The 9,463-nt window shown below is 34.9% G+C and overlaps 1 protein-coding gene across 2 annotated transcripts in view; it reads right to left on the reverse strand.

The window, feature by feature from the left end:
* Positions 1–7,166, reverse strand: part of LOC131163995 (phosphoglycerate mutase-like protein 1) — a 34,624-nt gene extending 27,458 nt beyond the window's left edge. For both annotated transcript variants that reach the window (XM_058120869.1, XM_058120868.1), the window contains exon 1: positions 6,893–7,166. In XM_058120869.1, coding sequence (XP_057976852.1) covers positions 6,893–6,992 — 100 coding nt within the window. In that variant the 5' untranslated portion in view covers positions 6,993–7,166. The remainder of the gene's footprint in view (positions 1–6,892) is intronic.
* Between the last annotated feature and the right edge of the window lie 2,297 nt (positions 7,167–9,463).

Here is a 9,463-nt window from a genome sequence, read left to right on the forward strand (position 1 = left end):
GTACGTCATTCATCACTGCCAACCAGAAGAATTGGGTGCAACTACTTGATGTGGCTCAAATCTGTTTCAACTCCCAAAAAAACTCAACAACCAACAAAAGCTCTTTTGAGCTTGTTACAAGTCAGCAACCATTGTTACCTCACACAATATAGATGAGTTATACAAAGGAAAGACTCCAAATGCATACATTTTCACCAAAGAATAGAGGCATAACGAGCCTACTTGGAGAAATATTCCAAGTGAATGAAGAAATGAAACATGGGTGACTTGGTACTTGTTAAACTCCATCCTAAATAGATCAGGTCGCTACAAGGTTGAGATAGGAGATTACTTCGCAAATATGAAGGACAAGCCCCCATCTTGGCCAAAGTCTAGAAGACCTCTTACAAGGTTGATCCTCCAGCTTGGATGAAAGTGCATCATGTGTTTCATGTCAAATCCCTTAAGCCACTCAACACCGACATTGAAGATCCAAACAAAAGTCAATCAACCAGAGCATCACTAAAAATAGCATAACCTGATAGAAGAAAAGTTGAAGTCATCCTTGCAGACAAAGAGTTCACATCAAAAAGGAAGAAGGGCCATGAGTTCTTGGTGAAATGGAAAGGCATTGGAGACAAAGAAATTAGTGGGGTTTCAACGGGAGACATGCAACCGTTCGTGGACAAAGTTGAAGAGTAACTAGCATCAAAGTTTACAAGGACATCGACAACATAATTGGGGGAGAATATCACGAGCCAAGCTTGTTCAAGGCATTATACATGCTTGCGTCCACTTATCTTGTGTGCATGGGATGGGTTACCATCATGTAAATACTAGTCTAGGTTTTATGCTTTGAGTAGGTGTAAGACTTAGTGTAAAAGGGGAGAATGACTCAGACAATATGATGTTTCCTAGTATAAAGCTCTTTAAAGGAGGGTGAGTGTTCATCAGTCTTGTAAAACTCACTAGTTTTCGTAAACGTGTTTAGCCTACTTGCCTCCCTCGCTAAACATACATTGCTTACCAAGGTGTTGTTAATGATTGCGTTGCTTCAATGCTTACCACTTGGTTGCCATTTGTTTCCATGAATTGCTTACTGTTTCTGTCTACTTTACATTCAACTACTATAAATGTGTTATTGTGGCAAATCGCGGTAATCTTTGGCTGACTAATTAAGAGTGCTTTAACTAGTGTCGCACAACCCTTCACAAGGTGTGAAATATATGGCCCATGACCCACTACCATTGCCACCCCATTGATCTATGAATATTGTTGCCATCAACACTTCCCCAGCTTTGGCACCAGTCATTATATTATGGTTGTAAATCTAAAATAAATTGAAGAATCAGAGAACAAATACACACTTAGGGTTTGAGATGAAGAGAAGAAAAGGACAACAGAGAGAACAATTGGCAATTCTCTTAAAGCCTTACATACAACTCCAAGTTTGAATAAAAAAGATTTAAGGATAAAAATACAACCACACACACAACTTGATTACTAAAATGACATATTTTCTTCTAACATCCCCCCTCAAGCTGGAAGGGTATAAATACCACCTAACCCCAGCTTGTTACAACCAAAAAACAAGGCAGACCTTAAATAAAAGCTTTTTGAAAAGATTGTCAACTACTTTCTTTCTCATTGAATATGTGAAAAGATTGTCACCTTCTTTCCTTCTCATTCGGTCATTCAGGATATCCAGATGAAGAAGAGGATTTGTGGAGGGCTTGAGAAGGACGACTTGTACTTTTCAAAGGTGGCGATGGTTGACCTAATTTTTGTCATTTCCTTCTTCAATTTCTACTCATGGTGTTTCTCTTAATCAATAAAAGGCTCGTTCGGGTTATCTATCCTTTCAAAAACTAGAAGTTTTTCCATTTTTGTTCTTGTTTTAAGTGTTCAACATGTCAGATAGGAAAACATGTTAGGACAGCTTTTCCATCTTAAATCAAGTCTCGTAGTAAATCATTGTTCCCTTATTCATTTAGACATTCGAGGCCCATGTAAAGTAAAGAATTTGACTGGTCATCAATATTTTGCGTCTTTTGTGGACGACATTTTGCATGACTTGGATCTAGATGTTAAAAAAGACAGGTCTGAATTTTTTAACTTATTTACTCAATTCTACCAGGAAATAAAAGCTCATTCTAGCATTGGTTTTCAAAATTTTTGATCTGATAATGCAATTGCATTTGTTCAAACTTTTTGCTTGTCCAAAAAGAATTATTCATCAAACACTCACATATACATAAGCCCCTCAACAAAATAGAGTAGCTGAAAGAAGAAATAGACATTTACTTGACATAGCACGATCTCCACTCCATATGCATGTTTCAAAAACCTTTTGGACTGATACACTTCTTACAACTTGTTTTTTGCTCAATAGAATGCCCTCCATAGTTCTAGGAGGACAAATTCCCTTCTCCATCATGTACCTATAAGCATCCATGTGCTCTATTGTGTCTCATGTCCCAAGAACATGTTTTGTTTATGTTCAAAATACTAGACAGGACAAGTTCTCTTCTTGTGCTCTTAAATGTGTCTTTGTTGAGTACTAGGGAACTCACAAAGGTTATAGATGTTATGATCCCCACAATCACAAGCAATATGTTAGTGTGAATGTCACCTTTTTTTAGGGTACACCTTATTTCTCTAGTGTAGGAGCCTCCTTAGATGAGTCTATTTTGAGTCCACCAATGAATTTTGATTCCTCCTCACGTGCTGATTTGTCGGTTCCTTCTATTATCCCTCTCCAAAATTCTCTACTCCTCTCCCAAATCCATCAGATCTAGACCCAAACAAACAACTAAGGGTTTATGAATGATGGAAAGCAAGCATAGACATTATTATCACCATGCAGCCACCTCTTTTTCCCATATTTGTTTCAACTTCTGATTCTAGAGTTCCATCCTAGTGTCACTTGGATTTGCTTATTGCCCACCGGAAAAGTACTCAAACATGCACTCAGTGGTCCTTGGTTACTTATCCTATTGCTCATTATGTTTCAGTTCTTCACCTTCCTAGTCCTATGCATTCTTTTGGTTTTTTTATTTACTCTATTTCTGTCCTTTCCTCACATGTTGATCCAATGGATGTAGAAATGGATGCCTGACCACTCAAGGGGCACCTAGTAAGGAGGAGGTTAGGTGTCATTCAGTCTACACCATTAAATATCTTTATGATAGCTCTATTGAATGGCTTAAGGCTCAACTGGTTGCCAAAGGATACACCCAAACATATGGTATTGATTATTTTGAGACCACCTCCCCTATTGCTCGACTAAATTCTATTCATATGTTGATCTTTTGGCATTTACTTTTGATTAGACCTTATACCAGTTGGATGTGAAGAATGTTTTTTTAAAGGAGATTTGCAGCAAGAGGTATACATGGAGCAACCTCCTAGGTATGGCGCTCAAAGGGAGGCTAGAAAAGAATTTAGGTTGCATAAGGCCATTTATGGTCTTAAGTAGTCTCCTCCAGCTTGGTTTGACAAATTTAGCATGGCGGTCTCTATATTTGGCTTTATCCGGTGGTATTGTTGATCTTTTGGTCTTTGTCCGCAAAAAGGAAACAACAATGGTACTTCTTATAGTTTAAGTTGATGATATCATCATCACTAGCATTACTAGAGTGGGATTGCTGATGTTAAGCAATGACTTCAAGCTAAATTTCAAATGAAGGACTTGGTACTTTGCACTACTTTCCTAATATTGAGATTGTCCAATGTAAGAAAAGGTTAAGTCTATCTTAATGAAAATATATCTAGGATTTGCTAAGTGAGACTGGTTTGTTGGGAGCTAAACAAGCTAACACTCCTATGGATCCAGACATGAAGTTGTCTAGGGATATTGGAGTGGACTTTAAAGACAAACGTTGATATAGGCAATTGGTTGGCCAGTTGATGATCTACTTGATTGTCACTAAACCTAACATATATTTTGTAGTGGGGGTGACGAGTCAATTTATGGAAAATCTCAAACAACAATATTGGGATGTTTGTTGGATTTTGCAATATCTCAAAGGCTCTCCCGACAAATTTCTACTATTGGATAAAATACATTCATGGGAGGTAATCTTGTTATGTGGCATGGCAAGAAACAAACTACTATAGCAAGATCTAGTGTTGAAGTAGAATACTAAGCTATGGCTCACACTCCGGGTGAGCTTATGTGGCTGAAGTCTCTTGTGTCAATTATGGTATTTTTGGTAATGGAACCAATGAATATGTTTAGTGTTAATCAAGTTGCCATTTATATCCCTAGCAATCTAGTAATCATGAGAGGACAAAGCACATTGAAGTTGATTATAATTTTGTGAGGGATGCAGTGTTGAAGAAGGTTGTGAGGATTCCTTTTGTGAAATTGTCAATCGGTTAGGTGAAGGCTTTACAAAGTCTTTCTTTAAGTCTGCCTTGTCTAATCGTTGTAACAAGCTAGGATTGGTGATATTTATGCCCCTAAAGCTTGCGGGGTGGTGTTAGAAGAGAATATGTTACTCCAACAATTAGGTTGTGTAAGTGGCGGTATTTTCGTCCTTACGAAATTTTATTATTATTAAAATATAAGAGAGCAGCTACAGCCATATACTGTTGCCTCTTCTTCTTTTACTTTCTTCTTCTTTTCTTATCATCTTCTCTTCTTCTATTCTTCTTAGCTCTATCTCTAGGTTTACAATAGTTAATATTTTCACAACTAAAATAAATTAAAAACCCTAATTGAGCACATGTTCATTTTTGTCCTTAAATCAAATGACTAAAGAAAAATATGATTAATAATGAAAATGCAAAAGAATTCAAGTTATAAAATATTATAATAAAAAATTAATTATATTTAGTTGACATAATTATAATATTTTTTAAACTAACTTTTTGTGCTGCAAAAACAATACTATTGCATGATGACAATTGAATGTTTGTAAAAAATCTTTTTTGAATGACTTCTATTCTTTTTTCAACTTTTTATAAATTTTGAGGACATTTTTATTTCAATTCTACTTAAATTTGGATGGCCTTTTTTTTAAAAAAAATTTTGTATGAAAAATTGTGTATAGAATGATTTACATAAAAGTTATTATAGATATCAAAGTGCTATGGTAGCAAGTTGCGACAAGAAGTAAAAACTGTAAACCTAGATTTCAGTTTTTTTCCAGAACAGCATGAAAACATGTTGTCATCACATGTTTCTTCATTGTACTGCAAAATAGAAACCAGAAAAGTAACACATAAACCCTAAATTTTTTTTTCAATTGAACCAAAAATACAGTGTTAAAGAGAACACTGATATGGTACATCTGGAGGAAGCATTTGAAATTTTTATGGGAATTTGAAAATAATAAAGGAAATAAAGTACTTCCACAATTCCATCCACTGTATGATTATATTTTTGTCCTGCTGAATTGATAGGGCGATCTAGTGGTGGTGATTGTTGGAATCATGGGGATTGTGGCGCAGCAATGAAGGTCTTGCAGAGATGGTGGTTACAACTTGCAAATGTGGTAACACCAAGGCCAGTGTGAGGCAATGGCAGCATGTGGGTGGATGACTTCCTATGCATTTCTCCTTATATCCTTAACATGACATTTGCTTTCCACTTCCCCCCACTTTCACTCTCCAAAGCAACCATGCATTTGCACAATTTTATTTTCTGCTACACAACAACAACAACAAACCAAGCCTTGAGTCCTATGCGCGTCAGCTACATGGATCATTTTCGATTAATTTACACAATGGTGAGCAATTTCCTTTGATAGTTTAAGGACTATTAAATCCTTACTCACTATCTCATTCCAAATTATTTTATGTCTAACCCTATCCCTTGCCTCTAGGGTAACTAGCTCATTCCTCCTTAGTGGTGCACTACTTGGCCTACGTTACACGTGCCCAAACCATCTAAGCTGCCCCTCCCTTATCTTATCTTCTAATAGCGTTGTCTAACTCATTGCAAATATGGTCATTCCTTATTTTATCTGTTAACAATTATACCATCTATCCCCCTTAACATTACGATTTCGGAAACTTGTACCTTTGCATATACCATTCTACTTTCTGCTCATGAAGAAAAATAAATTAAAGCAAGGAGGTTTCAAGAACAAAAATGGACATCTAACAAGAAGACCATAAAACTTTCAATCAAAAAAAGATTTAAGAAAAAAAAAAAAAAAAAAACAAAGAACAAATAACCAGAAGACTTCTAACAGAAAGGCAATTGTTCAGGTCTCTTAAGTCTTATTATTCCAGCATTCACATAATGCTTACAGTTCCAGATTCTTCAAACAGTCTTGTGTCCTGCACCTGTTGACTTCCTTCTATTTGCCTCATTATACCCCTTAATCTCCCGATTCTTGCCCTATGTTTAAGCTTCTTAAATCCAGATATTAAAGAGACCGCAAGGTCATCAAAAATAGGTAGGAATTTATGATGAACTATAGCCTAAGTCACAAATTCTTGAGCGCTTTAAATACTAATTAATTGTAGCAGCAAAAACTGGAACTCATGAAATCCTAGTAAAAAGTAAAAACCTTTTTCGGTCAGTCATTCAGATAACATAATTCTAAAGAAACCCCCGTTTTTCTTTCCAGCCCATCACACACAAAATGCATAAGAACGTAAAAATCGAAACTAAAAACAGGTCAAGATGCATAAGCATGTGTAACAGAAGAAAATAAAAAAACTAAACGTAACAAAGATCAACACTGATCGCTTTAGAACAGATACTCATCCAAACATCAAACACAAAAGCACATTCGATTCAATAAAAAAGGATAGGCTGGCCAACCAAGATTTAGCCATGAAAGTGAGAAAAAGCATCACAATCTCGCATAATGGCAGCGTCCGCAGCAACACCCCCAAAGGAAAAATTAATATAAGGTTGAGGGGAGGAGCCAAAGGAGAGGAATCAGAGAAATACCAGAGAAAGAGAAAGAGGATGGAAGAACACAGGCAGCAGTCGATCGAAGCGTGTTAATCCTGGTTGGGACCTGCAGGGAGAAGGTGACGGTGGTGGTCATGATTGAGTAGGAATTTGCTGGCGTTATATTGGCGCTGTTCTTTTTATTTTATTTTATTTTAATTTATCCAAAAAAATTTGTCTAATATGTGATGGGGGAGGAATCTTCGGCCTTCTATGGAAGGAAGTTGCTGTGTGTTGGTTTTTACCAAAATGAAAACAAAGAGAAGAAAAACAGTTCCAGGGAATTATAGGCTTATATTAAACACTATTAAACAATTAGGGTTTTTTTTTTTATAAAAATTTAATTAAAAATATTCATTTTCATCTCTAAACCAAATAATATCACAAAATTATGATTAAAATAATAAAATTATAAATAATATATATTTAAAATTTTCTTATAATAAAAAAAATTTTAGTATAAATATTTTACTTTCAAATCAAATTTTGTTTTACAATACAATTTTAATTGGATATGACAATTGAAAAATAGTGGAAGTATTTTGTAATTGACTTTATTATTATTTTTTGAAATTTTTGTATATATATTTCTGTTGATTATGTTTAAATTTATACGACCATTTAATTTAAATAAATAATTTATTTCAAAAAAAATATTTCTATGTATTAAAATTTCTGACAACATATTGTCAAAACAATTGAAAGCCTTAGGATTTGTTTGGTATTGTTGTTATTTTTTATTTTTTGTTTCTGTTTCTCCACAATGAAGAAACATATTATAAATTTGCGTATGTTTATATTGTCAGTTTTTTGTTTTTATTACTGATTTTTAGTTGTTTGTCAAAAAACTGAAAATCATTTTTTTTTATTCATTTTATATACTTTTAAATTAAAATCAAAATTAAATGATCATATGAATTTAAATATAATTAAAAGATAAATATACATAAATTTTAAAAAATAATAATGAAGCCAATTACAAAATGCTTTTACTATTTTTCAATTGTCATGTTCAATAAAATTTTTATTTTGAAATAGGACAATTAAGTAAAATAATTATAATAAATTTTGCTTTTATTATAATGATTTTTAAAGTATATTATTTGAAATTTTATTATTTTAATCATATTTTCTAATATTATTTGATTTAAAGATGAAAATGAGCATTTTTAAATTAAGTTTTTAATTTGTACTAGTTTTATAAATGTTAACCAAACCTAACAGGTTGTTGGTTTCTAATTTTTCGTTTGTGACTTTTGTTCCTAATTTTCATTTTTTTAATTTTTGAAATGATACCAAACAGCCCTTTAAAATATGATTTTCAGTTTTTTGACAAATAACTAAAAAACAACAACAAAAACAGAAATTAACAACAGAAATAAATGGTGCACAAGATTTTTGGTGCCTATGTAAATAATAATGTTTAGACGGGATGATTTTTCTTTTTATTTAAAATTATTTTTAAGTTTATTCTTTCTTTTTTTTTGTAATTACTATATTATTTAAAATTGAAATAGACTATTCATATGGAGGAGGGGCTAAGTGCACATACGGTCACTGAACTTTTCCAAACTGTTCTTTTTGTGCTCGCTCAACTCACAAAATTACGACCGCGTCGAAGATGACTAGAGGAGGCTTGGCTTTTCGTCGGAAAGTCTGATGTCGCCACCGGGGCGGGTGATTTTTCCATCTTCAGTAGCTTTCCGGATCCACCGTCTTTGGCATCATATCGAAGTGCCGGCTGAGCAAGGGGAAGGAGTGAGCATGAAGCTACTGCTTCTCTGATTTTATCTTTTTCCAGCGAAAGCCAGCTTTGCTGCCTAATTGGAGCTTCCTTTGAAATCGATTGCTAATCTTCGCTAGCTACTTCTAATCTATAAATCAAAAATTCCCTTTTCCGTCAATTCAATTAGCCCTCAGAATATGAATTTATGCACAAATTAAAATCAGAGTCATATCCCGTTCACATTGATACTGTAGATTACTTTTGATATTTTGCAAAGTCGTCTCTCGAGCATTGTTTATTGACTTCTCCATCAATCATTGTCTCAGCGACGCATGCCGCCGCAAACCGGTCGCAGGAGAAATGGATTTCCCAAACCTGCCAGCCAACCCAGTACCGCAGGCTCCATGACCTTATCGACGGTAACAATCTGGTTTGCAGTTACGGTCACAGTGCTCACCACCAACGAGCTCTTTTCGACCTGATGGAAAGCTCACATGCACCATCTCACTTACGTTCATGCTTATTTTGCCAATTATATATATGTATGCAGGCTACTTTCCTAATCATGCATTATGCATGGTGCAACTACATGCACACCATCTTCTCCATACACATTTAGCCTTTCACATACACCATGCATGCTCCGATCCTCTCACTCATGCATGCAACCCCCCTCGCATATATCTAGAGGCCTACCATACGCCCACTTGAACAACCCCCCGGCCTAGGTCCATGCACTGCCTACCCAGCTATATATCTATTCACTCAAAATTTTATGCACATGTATACGGCCATATTTACTCTCAATCCCGCATGCATTCATCTCCTACCTATGTGCCTAT

This window comes from Malania oleifera, chromosome 9, assembly GCF_029873635.1.
Source record: "Malania oleifera isolate guangnan ecotype guangnan chromosome 9, ASM2987363v1, whole genome shotgun sequence".
In the NCBI taxonomy this organism is placed as follows: Eukaryota; Viridiplantae; Streptophyta; class Magnoliopsida; order Santalales; family Ximeniaceae; genus Malania; species Malania oleifera.